The 27,909-nt window shown below is 49.5% G+C and overlaps 1 protein-coding gene across 4 annotated transcripts in view; it reads left to right on the plus strand.

Moving 5' to 3' along the window:
* The first annotated feature begins 793 nt into the window (after positions 1-793).
* Positions 794-27,909, plus strand: part of CUNH1orf94 (chromosome unknown C1orf94 homolog) — a 37,075-nt gene continuing 9,959 nt past the window's right edge. For 2 of the 4 annotated variants that reach the window (XM_036220118.1, XM_036220127.1), the window contains exons 1-4: positions 1,701-2,315; positions 18,713-19,401; positions 22,168-22,425; positions 23,476-23,651. In XM_036220118.1, the coding sequence (XP_036076011.1) occupies positions 1,984-2,315; positions 18,713-19,401; positions 22,168-22,425; positions 23,476-23,651 (1,455 nt within the window). In that variant the 5' untranslated portion in view covers positions 1,701-1,983. Of the gene's footprint in view, positions 958-1,700; positions 2,316-18,712; positions 19,402-22,167; positions 22,426-23,475; positions 23,652-27,909 lie in introns of those variants that run through there. The other 2 variants (XM_036220132.1, XM_036220125.1) reach the window with 2 other exon arrangements.

Below are 27,909 nucleotides of genomic sequence, written 5' to 3' on the forward strand. Positions count from 1 at the left end.
CATTATTTATCGAGTGCCTACTATGTGCCAGAAATGTGATCTTTATAATAATTTATTTACATCATTTTACAGAAAATAATGCCTTCTCATCCTTCTGTTTCATCTCAAATGTTACCTTACCTCCTCAAAGAGGACTGCCTGGACCACCATCTAATGATGCCACTATTCCCATTTCCTCACTTTGTTGGTAATCTGTAATTACTGCTTATTTAACTTGCTCTGTGAGTTTGTAATCTGTGACCCTCCACAAGTATATAGGCTCCATGAGAGCAGGGACAAGGCCAGTTTTGTTTACCCTCAGGCTTCCTCAGTGCCCAGCACCTCACCTGACACAGAGGAAGGGTTCCATCAATATTTGGGAAATGAATGAATGAGGACTGGAGAAGCAGGAAAGCTGGTAAGATCTCACAGCGAGGAAATGGCAGTGTCGGGATTCGACTCTCCATCTACAGGCTGCCGTCTCCTCTGGCCACATCCATTCTTCTTTCCTGCTTTCTTGCTCTTCCTTTTCTGGAGAGATGCTGGAGGCACAACCACCGGCTCCTGGGACCAGAAATCCCTGGCAGGCAGAGGTTCCCTGTCAGTTCTGAGTTTGAGAAGCCCCTTCAGTAAGGGGAGGCGCTCCCTGAACAGCCAACAGCTAACTCAGCCCTTCTCTCTGCACCTTCGCCCCGGGGTCCCCACTCCCACCTGCCCGCAGCCCACTCACCCCCTGGATTCCTGAATCCAGTGCAAGAGTGTTGCAGTCTATCTCAGCGTCTGAGAGCGCGAGATCCGGCCTGGGGGGCCTGGATTTGAATTCCAGCTCCCAGCCTCCTAGAGGGGCTCGGACACACCCCTTTCCGGCTTTAGGACTCGGTTTCCTTACATGTAGGACGTTAAGAAACAATGGCACTAACTTCCTGAGCTTGTTTGGATTGAATATGACAACACAGAAACTCTAGTGCTTGGAACAAGGTAAGCGCTTAATAAAATGGCAGTTAGGGGTAAAATCGGGCAGCTGAGGGGCTGGGCCCCTGGCAGGCACTGAGGTTTTTGCGAGCGGAGCGGGCAGGGGTGCTGTGTCCCCGATTTTAAGGAGGGGAGAGCTCTCCAGGCACCACTCCATCGCCCTCCCACGGGAGGGCCTGGCACACCGAACCTGGGGTGTCCCGCGCACCGAGCCGTTGCGTTTGAAACCTACGGAGGAATTCCAGCGCTGAACGGGAAGGGTGTGAGAGCCACCGGCAAGCAAATCGGCCCAAGCCGCCCCGCCGAGACAGCACCCTTTTCAGCTGTGGGGACCCTTCTCGGGCCTGGTCCGCAGCCCGGCCGGGGGCGTGGCAGGTGTCTGTTTGGGGCTTCGGCTCCGGGTGGTCTACGGGCACTGGACAACGGGCATATTCCTGCAAGGCGCTGAAAAGGCAGCCAGGAGAGGGGAGTGGAGCCGAGCCGGCCAGGGCGGGGCCGTTGGCCCTCGGGTTCGCCAGGGTCCCTGGGAAGGCCCGAGTGAGAGCCCAATGGCGGGCTCCTGTCCCTACGGTGCCTAGCACAGTGCCAGGCCCTCACCCAGTCATCTGTGAGGCTTAGCAGGCGAGAATGGGCTGAGCTCCAGGCGCCACAAGGTGTCAAGGGCGTGTCAGCAACGGGGGAGTGCCAGGGACTGTGGGGAGAGCCAGTCCTCCCCCCCCCAGCTATTCCCAGATGTCATTCTGCCTGCCCAGGCGCCTGGTTCCTGAGCTCAGGGGGATTCCAAGGTTACTAAGCTACTGGTTTTTGTTGACTTTTAAATATTTTCTTCTCAGGGAGAGGGGGAGGGGGGCAAAAGTCAGGAACCAGCACAAAAAAAGAAATCAAAATAAGCTCCCCCTCCCCAAAAGGAACCTGATCTCCATCCACCACTCCCACACAAATCGGAGTCCTCTGAACGTAGTCGCCTCGCTGGAGCAACAGCCAGTCAGAACTGACCTGTTTCTGCCCCATCCTCATCTCCCTTTCTGGTGAATGAAGGGTGGTGGTGGATGGTCGCCGTGTCTTCGAGCCCTGGGTGGACAAAGGGGCTTCCGGAAAGAAAGGAGGAGGATGGCCAGTGGGAATGGGCTTCCTTTGTCCTCCACTGCCCTGGTGGCCAAGCGCCCCTCCGCCCTGGGCCCATTCCCCAGATACATCTGGATCCACCAGGACACACCCCAAGACAGCTTAGACAAGACTTGCCATGAAATCTGGAAGAGAGTACAGGGCCTGCCCGAGGCCTTGCAGCCCAGGATCTCAAAGGAGCAGCTCTCTGTCCCCATGGCTGGAACTCCAAGAGACAAGAGGCTCAGCTCCCAGGAAGAGTGAGTGTCCCCCCACATGGCTGGCACCAAGGGAGGAAGGAGGAGCGGTGGTCTGACCACCTAGGGGGAGGTTTGGGCCCATCGTTCAGTCTCGTTAAACCCTAAAGACTTTGTAGTTTTCTCCAACACCCCCGCCCCCTTTCAGTCCTTTGTCCAATCTTTATAGAACAGTTAATGCCTATAATGTTACCTGGGTGAAGAGCCAAATCGGAGCTGTCTTTCTGCTGCCTCTTCACCAACCCACAAAGGGGACAGTTCTCATCCTAAAGGCATGTGGATCTGAGGACCTTGAAAAAGCACCCTAGCCAGGGCCAAGGATTAAGTGTCCATGGCTTCCCTGAGGGCAACTAGAATAGTCTTGCCTCCTCCCACCTCCAAAGGCTAGGCATTGGCACAGATAAGTCTGGTGGTTTTAAACCACATCTGGAATTCCCTAATATAGGGAGCAGCTGTCCCATTCAGACTCCACAGAAGCTGCTGCAAGAGCGCACATCAAAATATTTACTGGGAAGTCATTGACATATTCAGAGGACATAATAGAAAATTAAAGTGTGGGGAAATGGCTGGAAATAGCCCATTTCCTGGGTGGGAAATCCTGTGTCTAGGAAACACAGAGCTAAATGATTCTCCACCAGGGCAAAGTTGGTCAGAAATAGTTGAGGGTGGTTATTCACAAGGAGAGGAAGGAGAGACCTCATTAAGGAAAGCAAGTAAATGTGCTGTGGTTATCAGTGCCACTGTTGAGCACTCGTTCAATGCTTTGCATCTTCAAAGTGGGCTGCAAACATTAATTAATCCTCCCAGAGTACCTGTGAGACAGGTATTAGTGTCCCCATTTTACAGATGGATTAAGTGTTAATAATTAAGTGCTAATTAAAGACTAAGTGATAATTAAGTGTTGCCTGTTCCAACACATGCTCCAGCTCAGTTCAGAGCTGCTCTGGGGGGTGGGAGTGGGGGGCAGACAATTATCAGCTGCATCTGGTTTCAGGAATTTCTAGGCAATAGCTAAGAAAGGAACATGGAACTGCTACCCAGGTCTGTACTATCTGCTGTCCCTTTTCGGGCTGCAGAGGAAGGTGGAAGGCACTTTGGCTATTAATTGCTCAGCACGACATGGCCGGGATGGGAATGGCCTGGCTACTGCCCAAAATCGTGCTGTCTGGCCCTCCAGTGGTGCTGAGCCCCTCTCCCCTGCCCATTGCCATCTGCTCTGGGACAGGGCCTTGGCAAGGGGTCTGTGGGGCTGTACTCAGGCTGTCAATGGCCAAGGAGCTGATTGTCCACTTTGTGAACCAAGGTCAGTGACAATTTCCAGTAGATGGCACTCTCTTGGCCAGGTCACACCAAATTAATGGAGACAGACTCTATTTCCAGTCTGCACTTGGCTGAAAAGTGAACTGGTACACCTTTGGCCAGTTGCTTAACTCCATTTGGCCTTGATTTTCTCATCTGCAAATTAGAGATGATATGCCCTGCCTTGTCCACCTCAGAGTTGATGATGAGGATCAAATGTGATGGGAAACGGGAGACTGAAAGCTGCGTTATACAAATGAGAATTTCCATAAATGTAATTCTCAGGGTTTGAGTTTGTTGTTGTTGGCTTCAGTCTAGGATTTTCGCATTATGCTCATAGACCCTAGGGTGCTTTCAGGGGTCACCCTGGAGTCAAGTGGCCTGGTGGCTGGGCCCCAATCCCTACTTCAGCCAGAGTTGTTCTGCTTTTATAGGTTTTACTTATTGGAGTTCTGAGTAAAGGCTGCTTTGAAAAAAGGGTTCCGCTACTGAGAAAAGAGCTGGGAAACCACTGACTTAGATGAATAAATGAAATTATAATTGTGTAGATATCGACCAAGTAGAACACAATGAGCTATTCTTGAAATAAAGGCAGCTGTGATGGTGGAGTCAGATAACTCTGATTTCAGATCGCATTTCAGCCCTGTGCCAGTTGTGGGATTTATTTAACTCATGTGAGCTTCAGTTTCCTCATCTGCCAAATGGAGATGATTACTATGGGGTTTTGGGGATGATTAAATGGGATATTTAAACATTCCTGGTAATAACTAGGATTTGTAAAAATTCCTCATAATGATGATGATGATGATAATGATGATGATGATGATTTATTTAAGCCCTACAGTTATTACACAGGGTGAGTACTATTTTAAACTCCCTCTCTTTTTACTTTTTCAAATTTTCAAACACATCAAATAGAGCAGTATAGTGGATGTCTATGTGTCTGTCACTGAGCTTTATTAATTATCAAACTTGTGCCATTTTTGTTTCAAGTTCTTCCCTCTTCTGTTTTTAAATGAAATCCTTTTGCACACAAGGTAACAGGAGGTTCGGAGGGGTTAATTTCTTTGCCTGAGGCTCTGTAGTTAGGAGGTAGTGGAGTTTCTGAAAACAAACTCAGGACCATCTTAGCCACTATGTGATACTATTGGCTACCTTCTCCTGGAAATTGAGGCATCTTTTTGGCTAGTCAAAATATTTGGCAGTCCCATATGCTCAATGATCACGCGTGGATAACAGATTTCAAATCCGGGGAGCTGTTCAGCGTGTTTCTGGGATGGCTTAAAGCCCACAAGATCCCTCTCAACTCATTTGTCCTCTGCTTCATTTGTAGACCTGGTTCTGTGATGTTTTCTACTATGGGGCAGCTAATAAGTACCTTCCAGGACTGTTTTCCAGAAATTTTTTCTTGACTGTATCCCTACATATCTTAGAAACCCAGACATCTCAAGTTCGAAAGGGATCTTGGAGGCCATCTTTTGCTGCTTGTATCCCTCCTCAACATCCTTGCCAAGTGGTTATTTACTTGTATACTTTCTTAGACCGGGAGCTCACCCCATCTTAAAGTAGTCCCTTCCCTTGTTATGGACTCTGACCGTCAAAAGACCACTTTTTTCCTATACTGCAATATGTCCGTATCAGACTACTATCCATTGATTCGGTCCTTAGGGCTATAAACCAAGTCTACCCCTTTCTCTCAATAGCTCTTTCTATATTAAAAGATGGCAACAATATTCTTCCTAGGATTTCTTGTTTTTACAAGCTGAATACCTCCGGTTTTCTAAGCTTCCCCTCACGTGTCAACTTGGTCAGTTTCCTCCCCACACTGCTAGTCTTTATGGCAACACAGCAGCCAGAACCAAACCCAGTAATCCAGGCATGATCCGATCTGTGCAGACTGGATCCTTCTTGTTAATATTCTGCATTCGCGGTAATGGTGATTAATGTCACGTTTCCTTTTCTCTCCAAGCCAACTGCACTCTGTGGGCACAGTTTGAGTTTATTCATTCATTCATTCACTCATTCATTTAGTTATTCGGTCAACAGATATTTACTAAGCATGTACTATATGCCTGGCTAAGAGCGAGTGGTATAGAGCTGTGAACCAGGTAGGGCCCTGCCTTCCTGCAGGTTACATTCAAATAAGGGAGAAAAACAGAAAGCAGGTAAATAAAGATAATGACAGCTTCGGAATGTGAAAAGGACTGGTATTCTAGTTGGAGGAAACCAATAACAAACACATAAAAATAAACCTGATAATTTCAGATAGCAATGAGTAGTGCTCTGATAGAAGTAAAACCGAGTAAAGTATTAGGGGAGAGTGAGTGTCTTTAGATGTGGTGGTCAGGGAACGAGTCTCTGACTACAGGCTGTCATTTGAGCCAAGATCTAAATACCAAGAAGGAGCCAGCCAGGTGAAGATCTGGGGAAGGATATCCTTTCTTGAGGTGAGAGTGGCTTGGAGAGGGACAGCATGGCTGGGGTGCATTGAGTGATGGGACATGGGACAAGATGATATCAGAGGCAGGCAGGCTTGCTCTTTAAAAGCCTGGAAGATCACTGTAGGGAGTTCAGATTTGATTCTCCATGTTATGGATACCCTTGGAGGTTTGGGGGAAGGGGTTTTAGGTTTTAATGTGATCGCATTCACTAATTTTTAGAGATCTCTCCAGCCGCTGTGTGGAGATGGTTCATAGGCAAGTGAGAGGAGTTGGGAGACCTCTGGGAAGATGTTGCAGTAATAGTCCAGGGGAGGCAGGACGGTGGGGGTACCTGGATCAGAGTGATCACAGTGGAGATGGAAAAAGTGGGGGATTGAGTGTGTATTTTGAAGGAAGCCAACAGACCTTCTCATAGTTTGGGGCACACAAGAGACGTTAAGACTGTCTTGAGGGTTTTGGCTTGAGCTGCTGGTTGGACAGTGGTGCCGTTTACAAAGGTGGGGAAGAAACAGGAAGGAGTTGGCTTTTGCAAAGAAATCAGTAGTTCTGTCTACTGTCAATTAATCTCTATGATCACGTTCAGTTACCTTTTAATTAGTCTTAAATTTGGGCTTGGAGAATTGTGGCCAGCCGCTTACCAATTCACATTCTGGGATCACTTACCCATTCATTTCCCTCCTCACTACAACTGTGTAGCCTCAGCTGGGGGCTTTGGATTTACTGTTGATTCCATCGCCCTGACTGTGAAGTGGCATTTATTCATTCCGTCATTTATGGATCCATTCAACAAACACGCACAATTGCCTTCTTGGTGCCAGGCAACAAACCAATCCTTTGCACTGCTGGTATTTAAACAATTGGATGAATTCTACTTTTCTGGAAAAGTTGCTTGGAATATATCCCTTCTCTTATTATTATTATTTTTTAAAAAGCCTCGAAACTTGATGATGGGAGTGATAAAGACAAGAGTCAGTTGGAAACTCACACTGATGCCCTAGAGCCGACGCCGGTTCTGAAGACTTTGGAGTCTCTCATGCTCTAGGCTCCTGTTTTCTTTCCTTTGAGGCACGAAACACCTCTCTGAGAATCTGAGGGAAGGCGCTATGCACCCTTTTGCCTGAAACACATCCTCACGTCAACTCAACATTTTGTGAATGACTTTGAGACCCCCAGCCCCCAAGTTGGAGTCCTTTTCTCCTGGACCCAACACTTAAGGGTCTTCTTCCCTTGAGCTTCCCAGGGCTGGATCTCAGCCTCCGTTATAACCCTAATCACATCAGTACATCCCCATCCTGGTTGTCAAGTAAATTAGTAAATGAAATGGTGCCGGCAGACAGAGGTCCAAGGCCCCCTGACCCTTCCCTCCTCCAGTCTCCTTATGCTACTGCAGTTGCCTTCAAGATGGTCTTTGACTCCTGTGCCCCCAGCTTGTCTCTCTTCTGCCATCTTCACAACATCTCATCTCGCTGCATCTGGTTCCTTTTTCTCCCAGATGCCCCTACCCTTTCATCTTCCTGAAGCACATCAACGGTGCTGCTCAGGCATCTTCCATGCTTCCTCATGGTCTTCTGAACCCTTTGATTTATTTCAAGGGTCTCGGTAGTTGACCCTGCCTACATCTCTAGGTGCACATCTTGCTGATCTTCCCCACACTCTCTGTAATCCAAGATGAGCTACCAGCAGGTGCACATACCCTCACCTTTGCTCAGGTTATTCCACTAGCAAGAATGCCTTTCTTCCATAGCTCTATTGAAATGCCACCCATCCTTAAAGACCTAGAACAAATGTGTCATCCTCCGAATTCTTCACTGTTCACCCTATTCAACATTCCTTCTTCCTCTTCCATGTCTCCCTTTTTAATTTAAATTAGCTATTATATCCTCTCTTTCCTAAGAACATAAAAGTGATAACAATATCAATATTAGATAATGATAAAATGAGGAGACAGGTTGTTTAGAATCCCAGCATACTTCCTAGTTGTAACCAAGTTACTCAGATGTTCCATGCCCCATTTTCCTCATCTGAAAAATGGAAAAGGTCATAGCAACCACCTTAAAGGGTTATTGTGGAGGTCAATGAATAAGATATGTAAAGCTCACATAGCACCTGGTATATGGTAAGGACTCCAAGTTCCTCATCACTATCATCGTTGTCACCATCATCTCCATCATTATTGTTATTATCAGGGATAAAATGACAGGGGTTAAGTATCGAGAATGGCAGTGGGGAGAGGAGATTTATATACCAGAAAACCCAAGCTAAGGGAAACTACTTAGCTGAGGACAGCATTTTGCTTTGAGATTCTTGGCAACTTAGGGCAAAAGGGGAAGATAACAGTTGGTTTCCATAATTCATATTATCCAATAAGAGAACGCAGGCGAGCTCATCAGGAGAGACAAAACGCTTTCCTAGCTCTGAGGACCAGGTGGAGGGGTGAGAGCGATAAACAAGCTCTTGAGTTGACCATTGGCCAGAGTGGCAGACACAACATCCCAATTGGATTTGTTGGCGAAGTTCTGGCATGGGATTTCTGATGGGGTGGTCACCGGGCATGTTTTGTACACAGCCTTGTGGCAAGCAGTCCTCCTCCCCCACGTGACCATGGCTCCTTAAGGGCAAGGGCTGTGTCTTACTCATCTTCGTCTCCCCGGCACCCAGCTGAGTTCCTGGCACTTGGTGGCTATGCGGTGTATATGAATGAATAAGGAAGTGAATGATGGATGAACCATAAAAACACTACTGCAAGGAGGATGAGCAAGGCCCAGGGGTGGCCGGGATCCAAGCAAGGAGTCACGATCACCAGAGGAAGAATTGAGTGACACAGGGACAGAATATCAATAAGCCAAGACGTTGTAGAGTTTTTTCCCGTCCTTCTGCCTTAAGCTGCAGAGAACGGAGCTAACGTTTTCTTGAGCACCTAATATACTCCAGGTTCTGTATTTTAATTTTCTGTTTATCTAACTGTCTTAGCAACCATTCCCAGGAGATAGTTGATGTTACTCCCCTTTTACAGATACGGAGGCTAAGGCTCAGAGAAGTTAGGCTACTCGCCCAGAGTCATCCAGCTCAGAGGACACAGCAGGAATAGGGACCCTGTGGGGCTTCAAGGCTAGAGCTCTTTTCCAGACACCAGGAGCCCATAAGAATAGCCCTTCCGGGTCTGTCTGCTTAGCATTGGGCCCCACGAGCAGTGAAGGGAAGATGAATCGTGATTAACATCCCGCGTCCCATGTCCCCCTCTTTAATTTAATTTTATGGTTTCAAGAGTTGTGTCGCAGGTTGCGGGAGCCTGCAGAGATGGGCCACCAGTGGTTTGGTTTAATCCCCTTTCTAATATCTTTGTTGCAACGTTCTTTCCAATTCAGTTCCCAAGTCACATTAAAAAAAAAAAAATACCTCTTCCTTAGGGTAAGCCTTCTCTTATTAAACAGATTCAAATGAAAAGTTTTAAAGATAATTTGAACAATAAGAATCACTCTGTAGCTCCCAGCCGAACCTCCTTTATTGCCGTATTTATTCTTCTGTTATTTCCTTTCTCATTCCTCAGCTCACTGAATCCCTCATCCCCCCGCCCCCCAACCCTTCCACTCCCTGGCCAAAATCACACCAGCTTCCTGTTATTTCCACTCCTCCTTTGCTCTCCCTGGGAACGGAGGTTCAGGGAAGAGGTGGGGTGGCAGGTGTCTCACTTCCATCTGCCAGCGTGCCTTCTTAGGCTGCCCCATTTCCCATAAGGGACAGGCATGGAGAAGCTTGAAAGTGTCTGGAGGGAAATTTGCACTTGGCTGGGAGCCTCCAAGTGCTTTGTTTGCATGAAAACCTCAGGAATGCCGGGCAGATGGGAAAGGAGAGATACTAGCTCAGAATGCAGATGCCTGGGCCCCTTTCTGAGCTTCCATTTCCCCAAGAGTCCCCAAGAATCTGCACTTGAAACAAGCACTGCAGGTGATTCCTCGTGCATATGTGTAGAAAGTTCTTCGATACTTTGGGGGGTCAAAGATGATGGAACTTCAGGCTGAAAAGGGATGTGGCAGCGTTGAGAAGGAAGTGTTCCAAAGAAAAGCATGAAGGAAGGAGACTGACCTTTACTGCATTGTAAGTGTATGCCAGGGACGTTATGAAAAATGACTCTACGCTATACGAAGACCTTTGCTAGGAAATGAGAGGGACACAGAGTCCAGGCTTGGAGATCGGGCAGCTGAGGGCTCTCACGGTGTTACCTTCTTTAACCCCTACCCCCACCCCTGGTCACCCTCCCCATGAGGTTTTGGTGTCTTCCTGAACTTTCGATGCCTAGGCAGCCCAGCCCTGGGCTGTGAGGGGTCAGCGGGGCTGAGCCTGCTGCAGGCTCGGCTCTCAGCACCACGCGGCCTCTCAGTCGGAGCCGCTAACATTTGCATAGCGCTGTTACAGTTTACCAAGTGCTTTCACATTCATCATCCCACTTAATCCTCACTGCAGCCTGGAGAGTGGAGGAGGGGTGGTCCGGGCGGGGAGGCCTGAGCTTTCTAGAGGCCCTCTGCCCAGACTCCCCCTACCCCCAAACGGAGAGGTCCCAGCAGACAGAGCTCCAGGTACCTCTGGGACACAGGTGCACAGGCCCTAGGACAGCAACTGAATCCGCAGCTCCTATCAGTTGCCCTTTCCACGCCCCAAATGAAAAAAACTCTCCCAGTTCTCTCAGATTGTGATGGAATCCACCGTCCATTCCTGGTTCCTTTTCTTCCTGCTAATTTTCTACAAGGCTTTTGTTGGAATGTGTTTGTATGTGCGCACACATAGGTGTATATGTATGATTGTGGGGGTGCATGCATAGCTGTGCTGAGTGTGTGCGTGTGCATCACGTCTGTGGTATTTGCAGCATGTGTGTGCATGGCTGTGCTGTGTGTGTGCACATGGGTTGGTATGGCTGCGCTTCAGGTGCATGCATGGATTTGGTGTACGTTCATGAGTGTGGTGTGTGTGTACATGGGTTGGTGTGTGCACATGGCGTGGTGTGTGTGTGGGGAGGGGGACCCAGGGCAGCTCAATGAATACTAGATCTGGAGGAGAAGGAAGGAGGAGGAAGACATAAGGTAGCTTTGACAGAGATGGCTGTGTCCTTTCTCTCCACGATGGGCAGGGGCCACCCTGCGTGCTGTGACATAGGTATCAGGGCGATAGAAGTTAGGTCCCTCCTCTCTGTGCAGACAGGAAGATCCAGAAATGTCCACAATGCTCTCACCCACAGCCATGGCTCCTTCAAGTCTCTGAGTTGGACACCCTCCTGTCCACCAAGTTCTGCCTTCTGCTTGTCTTGACCTCCTAGTTCCTGGCTGGCTCCTGGCCTTGGTCCTCCTGCAGCTGAGGCTCAGAAAAGGGAAGTGAATTAAGATCACCCTGTCAGAAAGGGCAAAGCTGGGTTTGAATGCAGCTCTCCAGACTGCAAAGGCCCTGCTCTTTCTCCCACTTCTGTCTGGGGAAGTGTACGGTAGTGGCTAAGAGTAGAGGCTTGGAACCACATGGGCTTGGGACCCAATCCTGCTCCAACACATATTTTCTTGGGTGAACTTGAATTTATGGTTCATATGTCCTGAGCTTCAGTTTCTTCTTCCTAAATTGGGAGTAAAGGTGTTACCTATGCCTCGTGGTCGTGGAGTCAAGTGCCAAGTATAATTCCTGGCACCTAGCAGACAGAGCGCAGGTCCTAGCTCAGGGCTCAGTACCATCTTGTCACTCCTCTGGACCACTTGCTGCCTGGGGAAAATCAGACCCTGACACTTCCCTGCTGAAATCCCTCCAATGGCTTCCTTGCTCCTTTAGAATGAAGCATCACTCTAAGACCTGGCAGGTTCTGACTCTTACCATCTCTACCCATCCCCCCAATTAATGTACCCCGCCCCCTTGATCATAGTCCCACCAATACACCAGGCGCTCTTGCCTACCCTGTGACCTTCGCACATGTTGTTCCCTGTCTCTGGAAAGCTCTTCCTTGCATTCTTTACCTCGTTGATGCTTATTATCCATTAGGCCCCAGCTTAAATGACACTTTCTCAGAGAGCCCTTTCTCACCCTTCTGAGTTAGATGCGTATCCCTGGTATTCTCACACACAGCATTTCACAAACTCGGGTTTTCAGAGCAGAGTAACCTAGTGATTAAGAGAATGGCATCAGAGCAAGATTGGCTCAGTTCGCCACTTTGTCCCATTTTAGTTCTGTGATCTTGGGAAAACTCCCTAACTTCCTTGTCCCTTGGCTTCTTCATTTTTAAAACCGGGATAATCGCATCTCTCTATATCAGTTAGCTTTTGGAATACAACAATCCACCGCAAAGCTTAGTGGCTCAAAACAACAACCGTTTACTTAGCTCCCATTCCTGCAGCTCAGCTGAGTGGTTCTTCTGGTGGGGGCCAGGCTTGGCTGGGCCTGGCTCACACTCACCCAACGTCTGCAGTCAGCTGGGTCTGGCCAACTGCTGGCCAAGGACCCTGAGGTTTTCCTCTGTGGGATATGTCATCCTCCAGTGGGCTCTCCTGGGTTCATTCATGTGAAGGTGGCTGAGTTCCAAGACAAACAAGAGGTTAAGTAAGCCCTAATACCCAAGCGCTTTGCTTTATTACTTGAATCAAGATGGGTGAGAATTACCAAAGGCCATGGATACGGGAAGACAAAGATGTGATAACACGGGGAGCCGTTACCGTAATCAGTCTACCCACTACCCCACTGGGGCTGTTGTGGGAATTAAGAGGAGAATTTGCATGGGAAGTGCTTAGCACAGTGCCTGGCTAGTTCCTTAGGACTCCATAAACGCTGATCCTTCTTCCTGTTTTGTGAGCTGGGGCCTGAGGCAGCTTGCGTAAGGTCTGGCCTCCATTAAGCAGTGGGGATTTGAATCCGGTTTCTGCCTTCTTCCAGAGATTGAGCTCTTAGTCACTATGCTCTGCTGTCTCGCCCACGCAGACATGTAGAGAAGTCAGAATCTCCCCCACAGTCACATGGTCAGTGTGCGGATGGACCGCCATTCAAGCCCAGGTCCGTGCGGGACCATGAGCCCTTTTCCTCACCTTACTATTCAATCAGCCATGTTACCTGGGCACTGGGCCTGGGTACCCAGTTTGTGGATGGTCTGAAATGCCACAGCGAGAAGAAAATATTTGTTTTGATGTCCTCTTCCAGCACTAACAATTTTCTGCTTGCATTTTTCTGTTGTTTGGCTCCGATGAATAGCAGTTTTCGTCTTTGCTCTGTGTTATCATGTACACAGAACTGCTGTCGGGGAGCTAACAGCATGCTTGCTTAGTCATTATTCTAGGAAGGGGTGCCAGCCAGTCAATAGCCTTTATTTTTACATAACTCTGTACACTGCACATGCAGAAATAGTGCACAGCCGCCACGCACAGAACTGCCATCAGACACCTATCATTTCTGGAGGTGGGCAAAACAGAGGTGGTGGCAACAGTGGAAGCCACAGCACCAATCCTGACTCTCGTTTCCTCCGTCAGTGCTCGGGAGCCGGGTTAACCTCCTTGAATGATTCACCGTGATAGTCTATGGCAGATTTTATGGTTTTTACCAACTCAGAGGAAAAAGCAAATAGCACGAGAGAAGTGCCAAGATCGGCAAAACTTCTTAGGAAGAGAGAAAGATAGATTCCAGGAAATGCAGGAGAGCAGGCTTGATGTTGAACCCAGCAAAGCTGTAGGGAGAATGAAAAATCTTCATGTGAGTCCCAACGCGGTTGCTAAGAGGCGGGCGGGTTCTGTGTGGGATCTGCCAGGGCACTGACTGCCTTGCAGAGATGGGGGGATTCGTAGGGCCAGGCTTAGCATGGTGGTTAGGGAACGGCTCACAAGGATGCCGCACCAGAGGTGGGACATGAGACAAGAGGACAGAAAATAGAACCGAAGCCAGACAGGTTATAACTAGCGCAAGGAGCGGGGTAGTATGGCAACAGAGCTCTGGAAATCAATAGCTCTGGAAATGGACAAGGGTGAAGTCAAGTTCATAGACTAGTTCGTTCATTTGTTCAACAAATACTGAGCTGGAGTTATATGTCAAGCACAGTTCTAGTTTCCAAGGTCTTTATGGTGAATGAGATACAGCTCTTGCCCTCAGGGAGGATATGTTGTTGTGGGGAGTAAAGACTTAAAAAAGAAACTGTATGGTGGTGAGAAACGCTAAGAGGAAAATAAACAGATTGTTGGAGCAGACGGTGCCTCGTAAGGCAGGGAGTGGCGAAAAAGGAGCAGGAAAGGCTACTTGAGAGTATGAAACTTGAACCGAGGTGTGAATGATGAGAACGAGCCAGTCAAGGAATGACCTGGCATTCCATAAGCCGTGCAAAGGCCCTGGGGCGGGAATAAACTTGGCATGTCAAAGAATATTTAAAGGCTGGAGTGGCTGGAAGCAGTGGAAGTGGAAGCGGGAGGGGGTGACAGGGCCATTTTGCATGCTGCCCTGGGGGGCAGAAAGAGTTTAGATTTTATACTATGTGTAATGAGAATCCACAGGAGGGTTTAAATGGGGAACTGGTTTGATCTGAGTTCTGAAAATGACCTAGCTCCGTAGATATGCATTTTTCTAAAACAGGTAAGCACAGGGGGTGGAGGGAGCAGGTCGGAAGACCCTTGATCAGGGACTTTAAGTGCACTCAACGTTGATCGCAACAAGGTGTTGGACAAAGGCTGCCTTGGAGAAGTGGAGATAGGATGATAGTGACTGAAATGATTGATTTATTCCCTCAAAGTGTTGATCCAGGATTACTGTCAGGCTGCAGGGAGGGTCTCCAGCAGTGTCTCTGAGGCTCAGGCCCTGAACCATCTCCCGTTCAACATTTCTATCCACAAGTTAGCGGGAGACCCAGAAGATGTGCTCACCAGATATGCAGCTGACGTGGAGCTGTCAGGGACAGCTAAAGCCACGGATGACAGTCTCAGGATTCACCGCTATGATCCTCTATGAGCCCAGTCATATCCCTGACTGCGTTCAGATTGAGGAACAAAGCCCAGCCTCAGAGCGAGCAGGGAGATCTCACTGGGTAACGTCCCCGGACAGGAAGCCCATTTGGGCGGCAAGAGGTGGTGACGGCAGCCAGACCCGTCCACATCCTCACACCAGCCTCCCTTACTTTCTCCATTCCAAGGTTCTTAGCCTCTTTCAGGCTCACTTTTCCCATTTGTAAAGTAGGAATGATACCGTCTTCTGCCCAGGGTTGTGGAGAGGATTACCTTCGAGCTGGCTTTCCGTTTGGCCTGTGGTGGATTCGTGACAGATACAAGGAAATGGAAGTTTTGTGGAGGCTGTCCTGGAAGGGCCAGGTGCTCTGGGTAGTCTTTCAGGGCACACGGAAGACCCACAGCCAGGACGGGCCCCTTCGTTTTTGGCACTGCACTGTCACTTCTGGTAATGCCGGCTTCGTAGAGGCCCAGTGACCCCTGTAACGTGTCTGGAGGAGAGTGAGGAGTATAAGGAGGCGTTCGCACATGGCTCTTGCTGGGTTCTGCCAGCCTGGTACCCTGGTGGGGGAGGGGCGGGAGCATGCTTTCAGGTGTTGAGAAGGGACCTCCTGTGGGGCTGCTTTTTTAGTACCGGGATGTTGGGCTCTGTGGGTCTTTTATAAATCGCTTTAACTTCTCCTTGGAGCTGGTACTTTAAAGGATTCAGCGATGAGACTTTTCTGTGTAACATTTTTATTAAAAAAAAAAAAAAAAAAACAGAAACCAAACACAAAAGTAAAGCGAACTGTGTGTGATGAACCCATGTACCCATCACCCAGCTGTAGTGATGATCGACACAGGGCCAATCTCGTTTCATCCATCGCCCTCTCCCTTCTTCCTCCCGTCCCCCTGCCCCGCCCCCCGATGCTGAATTAAGTTTAAAGCAAATCCCAGACATAAATTGTATCCATACATGCTTTAGTATGTTACCTCTGAGAGATAAGGACTCTTCTTTGGCCATTTAAGTAATACTACGACTTAAAAAATTAACGTAACTGTAATAAGTCTATTTCAGAAACTCTATTGATATATAGCTTGCTTTTTAAGATTTTTTGTGGGGCGGGGGAGAAAGAACTGATCCTTCAAATGTCTGGTTTCTGTAAGTCAAGACTCACCTGTTCTCTTTGAGGAGGAGGATGAAGAGGAAGAAGGGGATCTAAAACTTGGGGCCGTGGTTTGGCAACCTCTCTATTCCGATTGTTCCCGGGACGCAGCGGTGAGAGTGAGGCCTATTTATAGACTGAGTCTAGACATGGGAAGGAAGAAAGGAAGGAAATAGGAGAGAGGACATGGCTGAGGGAGAGAAGAGAGAGGATAGAGGGAAGAGGAAAGTGGCCTTGCCTCATACACAGCCTTTTGCTGGCCCTCTGGAGCTTCCAGGGCCAGCCCACTGTAGCTAAGACTCTGGGCCAATGGGCTGAACTCGTCCCGTGCACGGGTATCTGTGTTGGCCTGCACATGGGTTACCTCAGCAAGCTCTCTCACCACCCATGAGGGTGGGTGCTGTTAGTGTCAGACCCATGTCCCTGAGGTCCTAGGATCTGATGCGAAATAAGGAGTGGTTCCCCACTCCGATCCAGGTCTATTTGGCTGGAATCTGTTTTTTCCTGGCACCACCTCCTACATCTAGACCTGACGAGGCCAAACGCAGGAGGCCCAACTCTCTAGGTGGTTGAAATAGCGATGCATTCGGCTATTTTTAGCTCTTCTCCGTTCTCCCCAAGTTCCCTGGCCATCCAGCCCCTTCCTCCGGACCCCCAGGCCTCATCGGGACCCAGCAGCTCAGCTCTGGCTACGATTTCCAGTACTATGTTGTATAAAAATGGGGAGAGTCGGCATCCTTGTCTTCCTGATCTTCAAAGAAAAGCCTTCACCTTGTAACTGTTGAGTACCATATTCGTTGTGAGCTTGTCATATATGGTCTTTATTATACTGAGGTACATTCCCTCTCTACCTGCTTTGTGTAGAGTTTTTATCATGAATGGATGATGAATTTTGTGAAATGTTTTTTTCTGCATCTATTGAGTTGATCTTATGATTTTTATCCTTTATTTTGTTAATGCAGTATATCACGTGAATTGACTTTCAGGTATTTAACTATTCTTACATCCCTGTAATAAATCCTATTTACTAATTTAAAAAAAAGGAGGGTTAATGCCTGACATAGCAGGAAGCCTTTGGGACTGTCACCTGTTATCATTCTGATTGGTCATCAAATGCAGTGACTCTTCCCTTGATTCTTTGCATGGTGATACGTGAGTCACTGTGCCTGCCGCCTGCATGTGTTTGCGCATCAAACACATGTGTATGTGTGTGTGTGCACATGTGAGAGCATGCGTGTGCTCAAACACAAAGAGCATTGCTAGGGAGGCATGACTTGGTTCTGTAGTAACTGTCTGTGGGGACTCACTGGGCCCTCGGGATAGGTCGTCAGAGCAGGAGCAGATGCCAGGCCTCCCCAGCTGCAAATCTCCAACTGTGGGGTGCTTTAATCTTTCCCTTTGCCTCTTCTCCATCTTCATCAGCTTCTTCCAGGACCAGAGCACTGAGCAGTTTCCAGGATGCTGTGTAGACCACCTCATCCACCCTTCGCGGAATCCCATCGAGTAGGGGTAGCACGTGGTTCTAAGCTGGGTGGCCATGGGCCTCCTGGGAGTGCCAGAGAGGAAGGTGCCCCTTGCCAGGGACACTGGCGGGGCAGGCTGGGCCATGAGCCAGGCCAGCAGGAGTGCCATCTTCTCCTGCACCTGGAGGGAGCCAATAACCAGGAGCCTAGATCCATGGGACTCTCAAGCCCCCTCGGGCTGGTGCTGCCCATCAGGGTGCAGCTGGGGGCCAGGGCCTGAGGTGCAGGTAAAGGCCCCTGTTTGGATACAGGGAAATGCTTATAAATCAGAGCAGGAACCAACCAACTGCCGGTGCTCCCAGGAAGTAGGGCCCAGTCCAGAGGCCATGATCTGGGCAGAGGGCCATGCCAACCAGGGTAGACCGTGGGGCCACGGTGTAGAATCCAGGATCCAGAGGCACAGCCAGGCTGGCTGTGTGTGAACATACTAGCTGACACGTGTGTCACTGTTACTGTCTGCCAGACACTGTCCAGAGCACTTTGCATATCTAGGATATTCCTGTAAACCAAGTGAGGGGACGGGGTACTGAGGTGCTGAGCAGCTTGCTCAGGTTCACACAACGGGCGAGTGATGGAGCCAAGGTGTGAGCTCCATCTGTCCTCTCCACAGCCCCCTCTCCCATTCTGCCATTCATTCTGCAGTGAGTCTGTGGGGCTTCCCAGGGCTCAGCCTCAGCACTCTAGACCCATGCTCAGAGCTGCTGGCTCGCTCCCGACCCCTTCACTGCTGCCTTTTTTGCTTCAGGTCCTGGTCACAACTGAACAGGGATGAGTGAACTGAAATTAAGGCTCTCAATTCACTTAGCAAGACATAGTACAGGGGGAGGACCTAGGTGTCCTGATTCCTAGAACTGCGCTCTTGATACCGAGTCCACTTGTGTGGCTTGGAAACCTCTTGGAAGTTCAGTGCTGGTCCATCTTCTATCTTGAGAAAGTAATCAGTTCCCCTTACCTAGAAACGTGTCTTCTCCATCCCCTTGCCGTGGGGTCTGGGCCCTACTGCAGAGCCACCCTTGTGAGCTGCCACTAAAACCATCTGTCTTTTTAACTTGTTTGCAGAGCTCTAGAGTTCGGCAGTGGCAAAGATGAGATCTCCCTGTTGGTGGAGCAGGAGTTCTTGAGCCTAACCAAAGAGCACCTCATCCTGGTCACAGAGAGTTCAGGGGAGCTGGAGGCACCCAGCAGCTCTCCCACGGGGCCTAGACAATCAGCTTCCTGCCATCTCATGCCTCCTCTGGTAGTAGGTAGTAGTGAGTGCTCAAGAGCCTCTGTCATTGCCAGTGACAAGCTTCTAGAGCCGAAGGTGGCCATGTCTGTTATTGGCAGCCGGCAGGACTGCAATTCTGCCATGTCTACAGTCACAGGCATCCTGCGTGCTGCCAAGGTCAAGAGTGCCAAGGGGACAGAAGACGGGGCCCACAGCCTAGGTGCCTCCAACTCGGAGATCAGCAAGCTGTTGGCCCAGTTTCCACTGAAGTCCGTGGAAGCATCCAAGGCCCCCAACAACAAGGAGGTGCTGGAGGAGACAAGAGTCATCAAGGACTTCCTGCAGAACAGCATGTTCAGTGGCCCCCAACCCAGGGAACCCACAGGGCTGGGCCCATTCCTGCTGCTGCCACCTCCACCTCCTCCCGCACCCCCCAATAAGCTCCCTGAGCTCCCTGCTCAGAAGAGGCAGCTCCCAGTGTTTGCCAAGATCTGCTCCAAGCCCAAGGTGGCCCCCGCCATGGAGGGGCACCACTTGATGGGTAAGTGGGGCTGGGGGCTAGCAGGTGGGCCTGCAAGGAGAAGAAACTTAGGCACACCGCATCTTTATGCAGAGTAGGACCAGGTGGCCTCTCTGGTGGGTGCAGCCCCTAGGTGCAGCTGTTTTCAGTGCCCACAGCCTCCTGGGCTAGATACCTGTGCACGGGGCACAGCAGATCTCAAGGAGCTCTGAGAAGAGGGACAGGCACATTTGGTACCTGACTCATTTTTTAATCCACCAGGAATTCAGAGTACAAGGAGGGAAGTATTTATCCCAGCTGAGTCCTGGGCGGAACTGCAGCTGGATTAGAGAGAGATTTGATTGGCAGCTGGCGTCATTTGGCTTCTGATGGAGTTGCCTGATCAGACCATGAGGCCTGGTCCTCTCTCTGGGGCAGGGGGTGAATGTCTGAACTCTCTAGGTGCATTCAGACTGCAGGGCCTCCAGAGTCTTAGATAAGTACATTTCCACCCCCTAACTGCGGAGTCTCCATCCTTCCCAGGAGATCAGCCACCCCCCAAGATTTCCCCACCCCACTCCCGGGTTCTGCATTTTGTGCCTTTGATGCTTCGGTCACTCAGACTAGATGGTTTCAAGAAGTCAGACTGATGGCAGTGGAGAAAACCAAAAGAGAATTTACCCTCAGTCCGTGAGCATGGATGGATACCTGAAAAATGCCTGTAATGGGAGGGCCCAAATCCATGTTCCTAAGAAAATAGGAGCACGGTCACCCTAGAGAACATTCCGTGTGCTGGAGCACTGCTGGAAGGCCAAGGACAGCAAGATGGACTCTGGGTCTTGGGCAGGCCTCTAGGAGCCAAAGGGCGCTTTGGCCTTGCTGGGCCGTAGGTGTGAGAGGATTAGCCCTGCCTGGAGGAGGGGACTTTGCTCCCATCTTTTCCACCAGTGAGCTTGCATGGCTGTCTCTCTCTGCTGTGTTGGAGGCAGTCTCGTCCCGCCCACCGTCCCCACCATTTGTGTGTGTCTGAGTACAAACGTGTGGGCAAAGGTGTGGCAAAGGGAGCTCTGCAGGTGTCAGTATATTTGTTAGAGAAAGTGGTGAGTGTGGGCGCATCTGAGTGTGTGTCTGTGTGAATGTGTTTGTGTGTGTGTCTGTGTGTATAGTTGTACATGTGTGAGTCAAAGGAATGACAGGAGAGTGTGTGTGTGTGTGTGTGTGTGTGTGTGTGTGTACATGGACGTTGGAAGAGGGAGCTTCGGAGATGAGTGAGCGGCAAGCATGTTTAAGGCGACTAGAGGTGTGTGGGAGAGACTCTAGGTGTGTGGGTCCCTTGGGAAAGGGCTATTATTAGTAGGTACTGTTATTTCAGCATCCTAGCTCGGGGCTAAACTCAGCAACCAGAGAAACTCTTGGAAGAGACTCTAGGGACAAGTTTTGCTAAAAATGTCATTTTCCCCTAAATTGGCTCAGGCTAGAGCAGTTCTTTCCTTTGCTGGGATGGTGCTAGGAGGGCAGGCCCAGGCCTGCCCAGACTCAGCCCCAAGGCCATTGGGCTGGCGCGGGGAGGGCAAGAGCTGGTGTGATCACATCTAATCCCAGCAAGTAGCACCTGACACAGGTCATCTGATCCCCCGGAATGATCCGAGGGGCCTGCCGTGTGTCCAGGGCACCATTTCCCAGCCAAGCTCCATGGAAACCAGGCCCCCGTCCCCCGCCCCCAGCTGGAGAAGGAGCGAAGCATGCTGGGTGGGTCCAGTCCTTTTCCCTGCTTCGACCAAGCAATACCATCTTAATTTTGTTTGAAGAACAAGTTCCATTGTCAAAAAGGAATATGGGTGAAAACCATTGCTGTGCAGGGACCCATGTTGGTCCAGGCAGTGCCCTCGCACTGGAAGAACAGTTGGTTTCTTTGGAGAGAGACCTAGGCTGGCACCGACCACTTCCTGTGACTCGCTCTGTCTCTCCGAAGCCTCTTTGCCTGGGCCCGCAGTCGCTCATTGCCTGCCGTGCCCTGCTCCCTCATACCCCTGGGTGTCAGGCCTTGCTGAAGGGCCTCTTCTTCCTGGAAACCCTCTGACCCTCTCAGACAGAAGCTGTCTCAGCCATCTTCTTCTCCCACTGTGTCCCTCTGTCACCTCACAGTCCCCATCTGCCTTGCCCCAAAGCTATTTCTGGGTCTGTCTCTCTCTTCCTCCTTGTTGTGAGCTCCAGCAGGGCCGAGCCTGGCTCTGACTCATCACAGTGTCCTGAGTACTTAGGTCAGGGCCTGGCACTGACAACTGAGCCGAATTGCCTGTGAGCACCGAAGAAGAGCCCACAATGAGGGACCAGACTGTGGTTCAGACCATGTGTCTATGGGAATGGGTGTCCCCCCACTATGCCAGGGGCTCCCTGAAGGCAAGAACGGTGTCCGAGTTCACCTGGCAGTATGGAGGGTTGGAAGGAAGGAGAGAGGAAAGAAAGAACGTAGACAGGAAAGAAAAACAGGAAGGAGGGAGGATAGGAAGAAAGGAAAGAAGGAAGGAAGGATGAGTGGAAGAAAGAAGGAAGAAAGGAAAGAAGAAAAGTGAGAGTGGATGCACGGATGTACACATGTGCGCATGAGAGGGGAAGAGCAGAATGGGGGGTGATCGGTGAAGGCCTCACGGAGGAGACTGGCACTGGATCTGGCAGAGAGAGAGAGACCCTAGAGGAGTCTGAGTCTGAGGTATGGGGAGGACCCATCACTTAGTTCCCAAAGAGGTGCCCCCCGCATCCAGCACTTGACCTTCTAGAATCGTTGACTCGGTTTCCCTCCTGGTATAGAACGGAACCCTGGCACCAAGGAACCAACCAAGGGTCGAGAGAGCCTCTTTCTCGGTCAGTGGCCCCAGAGCCGGAAGGACGCCTGTGGTGAGGAAGGTTGCAGCGATTCCGCGGGCTCCATATCCATAGCCCTGCCAGCCAAGAAGCCTGCGTGGCCGGCTGAGAAGACCCTGCTCTATGAGTTCCTTGGGGCTGCCAAGAATCCAGGCGGGCAGCTGAGGCTTCGCAGCAAAGAGGTGGATGGGCTGGAGTTGAAACGTAAGCTGACCCTTCCCAGATGGAGTCTGTAGAAGAAGGAATGTCACAAACACTCATAAGCTCTCAGAGTGGCTCTGCCACCAAATGGCTGTCTCGTCCATGGGCAAGTCACCATCTTCCTCTGGGTGTCAGTTTTTAAACCTATAAAACGGGGGAAATGACCTTCTCCCTGCGTCCCTTATGGGAATACAATTGTTAGAGAAATGCTGTCGGCTGTCAGAGGTCACATGGACATTATTAGTGGTCAGTAATTTGAACACAGCTCAGACTCAGCACATCCCCAAAGTTGCCCAAGCCGAAGAAAAATCAGTACTTCGGATTAATTGCGTATGGAGGTTATTGATGACCGCGCTTTCTCTCTCTTGCCCTACTATGACTGTTTTAGCCAAACCTCCTTTCTCAAAAAAGAATGCCCATAAGGGAAACCAAGGCCCTGTCTCTCACTCTGCAAGCCCACAAAACTTATTGTGGAGGAGACAATCCAAGATTTATATCCTGAAATAGCACAGCCAAATCTCATTCATTTAGACTAATTTGGGGTCATACTACAGTGAATTACAGAATGTTTTAAAATATTTTCTAAAAAATGATTCCAATATAGATATGACAATCTGTGCAAGGTCCTCAGTGTCCTCAGGGGCCTGCTTTAATAGTTTGACAAGAATGACTTCCAATGGCATAGCGATTGTATAAAACTGGATTTTTCTAAAGGACTTGAAAGAGCTTGGTTTTGAACGCAGGTGAAATATAGCCCTAACAATCTGGTTTATTGTATTCTCTGGCTACACTGCCTCCTTTCCTAGTGAATGATGGAGAGAGAAGCTCCCAGGCAGACCCTGCTGGGAGTTTCACTCTTTCCAAATTGGCAAGGTGTGAGCTAATAATGTTTTCCTATTGTTGGAAACTCACCGGAACTTGAAGAACCCTCTTAGAGCTTGAAAGCCCTGCCCTCTGAGATTATGAATCTTGGGGACAGTCACGGTGCTGAAGGCATCCTGGCCTCTCCCTTCCTTAGTCACTGAACCCCTCTACCTCTCCTGTAACTTACAGTTAATCCACCAGTGACGGTGGCCGACAAGAACAACCTCAAGTACACAGGGAATGTCTTCACCCCACGCTTTGCCACCACCTTGACCTCAGCCTCCCTGAACCAGCCACTCTGGCTCAACCTGAACTATCCGCCTCCACCAGTGTTCACAAATCACTCCACCTTCCCGCAGTATCAGGTGAGTGCGTGAGCAGGTCGTGGGCCTGGCTCTCCGGTGACCATCCACCCAGTTCTGGCCACGAAGGAGCTCTAGCTGTCAGGGAGCCTAGTTCACAAAGAGCCTTTAGGCTCAGTACTTAATTGCTTCATTGTGGCCACATCAGACCAACTACTTGGTACACACGTGCACGCATGTATGCACATGCATATGCACATGCATTTCTAATTTCCTTTGTCTAAATTCCCGTGAACTCCGGGCTGTGCATTCCGGCGCTGCATTGCTGGTGCTCGGACACCAAGGATAGGACGATGGCATAGTCCTTTCCCACCCACCTCCGGTAACTTCCTTTATAGCTGGAAGACAGGCACCCTCGGTAACTTGGGACAGTCTCAGTTTAGGTCTTTTGTCCCAGAATAATTATTAATAGCACCCCTTTCACTCTCAAGTGTCTTGGTGCAGATAACAAATTAAATTTCGTTTAAACTTCATCTGAGCAGTCTTAGCTTGTACCAGATAAGGTGGCTTGGTACCCAGTCTTGGTCTTGGGCTCATAGCTAAAAGGGAATTAGTGGACAGATACAAAGGGAAGGTGAAACACTTGTAGCAGGGTTAGGAATTTTATTCACAGAACTTATTTATGCAGAGAAAATGTAGTTTCTGTAGTTTGTCTATTCAACCTAATCTTTCTTAAGAGCTGCCGCCCACTGGGTAGAAGGAAGAGAAAATCAAATAAATGTCCATTCTGGTTTAAACCATAGTCCGGTCCAAGAGCTTAATGGTCCTTTTAGGTAGAGCTCAGCTTCTCTAGGGAAGATGCTCGGTGTCTAAGGTTTCTTCCCTGATTCCTTCCCTGGCTCCGCTCCAGGGTGGCATGTAGGTAGGTGTATGGGGAAGGGCGAGAACACACAGCAACTTGCCTGGCCCAGCACAGCCTGGAGAGGGCAGATAGAGAAAGAAATCTGCTTGAAAGTGTTCTTGTCCCGTCTCTGTGCGCCTCCTGCTCCCACTGCCGCTCAGTCCCTGTCATTTCCTCCTTCAGGACAGGGGGGCAAGCTGTCTTCTCTATTCTATCTAAAGCCTTTCTGAGCTACTCTGCCAGACTTAGCCCCTGAATCTTCAACGGGAGCTAAAGGAGTCTAGCAAAGTCTCTCTTTTTCTCTCCAAAGTTTTGTTTTCAAGCCTTTTTTTGGTTTGCTAAAGAGAACAAAATGCCCACCCTCTTCTCATGTGGGACCGGAGGCCTCATCACCCCCATCAGTGTGAGAGGTGGTCATGAAATGTGATCTAAGGGGAAACCAAAGTGTGACCACACCAGCCCTGTGATGTCTTGTCCTTACACAGGTCCTGAGATACTCCTCCACCTTTGCATGCTTGTGTTTACTCCTTCGCTATTCAATCATTTATTCGCCCGCCCACTGATGCACTCATTATTTATTTATTTATTTATTTGCTCATTCATTTAAGTCATCTTAAAAACCTTTGCTTTGCGCTGACTATAGGCCAAGCACTGGCTAGGTGCAGGGGATCCAAAGATGACTAAGAAGCTCGGAGTCCAGTACAAGCCAGGACCAGCACTGCGTGCACCCCCACCTCTGAAAGGGAAACAGTTGCATAACGTTACTTGGTATAAACCGATTCCCTCTAAAACGCACATACAGGGCTCACTATGTAAAGCTAATTCACAATGGTTTGCTTTATAAAGAGGTGATACCTCTTTGCTATGTTAACTTCTTCTGACTTGACCTTTTGGAGTGGGTAGGATTTGGACATTTTAAAAAAAACTAAATTTATCGAGGGTAACATTTGTTAATAACATTACGTAAGTTCCAGGTGTACGATTTTATAATACGTCGTCTGTATATTGCATTGTGTGCTCATCACCCAAAGTCTCCTGCCATCACTGTACTTTTGACCTCCTTTACCTTCTTCATCCTCCCCCCAACCCCCTTTCCCTCTGGTAACCACCATAGTGTTGTCTGTGTCTGTGAGTTTGTTTGTTTTGCTTGCTTGTTTGGTGTTTTCTGTTGTATCTCCCACCTATGAGTGAAATCATATGGTCCTTTTGAGCTTGAAGGTCCTTGGTCTTGAGAGATGCCGGTATTTGCATCACAGGCCTGACTACCAGGTTCCTTGGCTTCTGGGCAGAAGTGATTGAGGCCCTGATTGGGAGGGTCCTGTGAAGCAGTTTAGGCACTGACTGGGCCCTGCTGAAATTGACGGTAGACCTTGACCCTCCCAGGTGGTAAAGAAAGACTCATAATTTACTCCCAGCTTCTCATGATCAAGGGGCCTAGGGTAATAAAAAGAAGGCAGGTTTTAAAATCAGCAGACTTGTGTTTAAAGAAATTCTGCTGCTTCCGAGCTGTGTGGCCTTGGGCAAGTTCGCCAAATGCTCTGAGCATTGGTGAAATGGGCTCGTTATATTCACAGCAGCAGTACCAGTGTCGATTCTGTATAAGGTGAGCTGAGTCCACGGATGGGAAAGGGCTTTGTAAAATCTAAAGTATGATAATAAAAGCGATATTGTTCTGATAAAAAGAAAATCTCAAGTATGATACAGATGTTGGTTTTCTAAAATTATTATTTAGCCCTGATCTTCCTAAGAAACAGGGTCAGCGAGCTCCGCAGACAGGGAGGAGGGGAACAGTTTATTTTAGTCTCTTTTCTTGCTTGGCATGAAGAATAAAGATGAGGTCCCAAATCCAATTTACTCAGAGTTCCGCCGTGGAGGGACGCGAGCCATGGAAGACTAAGTCCCCAGCACCAGGGAGCTTCAGAGGCTCCTGGGCTGCTTGACATAAAGGAACTCTGCTCCCAATTAAGAGGGGCGGGGGGTGGGGTGGGGTGGGGTGCCTGGGAAGAGGCTGTGGCCTCAAGCAAGGAAGAATGAATGTTTATTTACCTTTGCTTATGATTTGACAGAATTGCAATTCGAACAACTAGAAATGTCCTTAAAGTCATAAAATGTTGCTCATACTAATGAGTGTGGCACCGGCTCCTGTAAATTTGTCCCAGGGGTAGGCAGCTGTTTGTCTTGCATAGATCCTAGGAGTAGTCTAGCCCACGCTGGCCTGGGGAGGATGGCAGCCTGAGGGAGTTGGCTGTGCAAAGCAAGAGCTGCGTGCTAATGGGGGTGGAGGAGAGTTAGGAGAGAGTGAAACAGAGGAATGGCACAGACCTTGGCCTTGGAGCTCACTGGGGGCTGGAAACAGGCAGGGCAGCCCCATTGGTCTGACTTTCCTGTCCAGGTTCAGACCATGGCAGGGACCAGGCTGTGGTCTTGGTAGTAAGTGGGGCTGTCCTGGGCTATGGGGTTTGGAGAAAAGGGGAAGAGGTGCACTAGTTTCAGGTGAAGGGGTTGGTAAAAGTGGATGGGGCCCCACCATGGTCAAGTGTCAGGTGCATGAAAACCGATGGCAAGGAGGGGCTTGGAGAGGAGGATGTGTGCTCTAGGAGAGCCGAAAGGCTTTCCCACAGACCCCACATCAGGGACCTGGAGCCTTTTACAAGGGAATCATGACCCTGAGGAAGTCATCAAGGGTACAGTGTCAGCCATCAACACTTTGATGATTGGCATGAGCTGAGCCCAGAATGGAGGCAGCATCAAGGGGTGCAGAATCTCCTTGAAAGCTGTCCTGGTCTAGGAGTGCTTTGAGTTTTGAGCTGCATCTTAGGAGGTAACTCTGGATTGGCGGGTCGAGGTATTCTGAGACTCCAGGGGTCATGGGCTGACTCCACCACAGTAGCCATCTTGCTCTGCCTGTGTGTGTGTGTGCGTGCGTGCGTGCGTGCGTGTGTGTGTTGTGCACATAGATCCCCAAGGCCAAAGAATAAAGTTTTTACTTCTCATTTGGCTGAGCTACCAGAGAGCCTTTTCAAGTATAGGAAAGTGAGGGACACAGTGAGAGGTGCTAAAAACACCCGACACTTGCAGAATCCTTACTGAGTGCTGGGCACTGTTCTAAGCATCAACTCATTTATCTTCACCCCAATCCTCATCATAAGGTTATAGACATAAGTATTCTGTGTGGGCATATAAACACACGGCAGCAGAAACCCAAACAAATACACCTGGGTTCACCTCACAGTTGTACATTTGTACCCAGAAACACTCAGCTGCAGGCACAAATGGAAGTACACACGCAGATGTGCTTAAATAAACCTGGATGCCAACTAACACACACACACACACACACACACACACACACACACAGATGTAGGTGGACACCACATGCTGGGGGCAGGAATGGGGTCTGGGGAAATGAACTCAGAAGAG

This window comes from Rousettus aegyptiacus, unplaced genomic scaffold (assembly GCF_014176215.1).
Source record: "Rousettus aegyptiacus isolate mRouAeg1 unplaced genomic scaffold, mRouAeg1.p scaffold_m13_p_1, whole genome shotgun sequence".
Taxonomy (NCBI): Eukaryota; Metazoa; Chordata; class Mammalia; order Chiroptera; family Pteropodidae; genus Rousettus; species Rousettus aegyptiacus.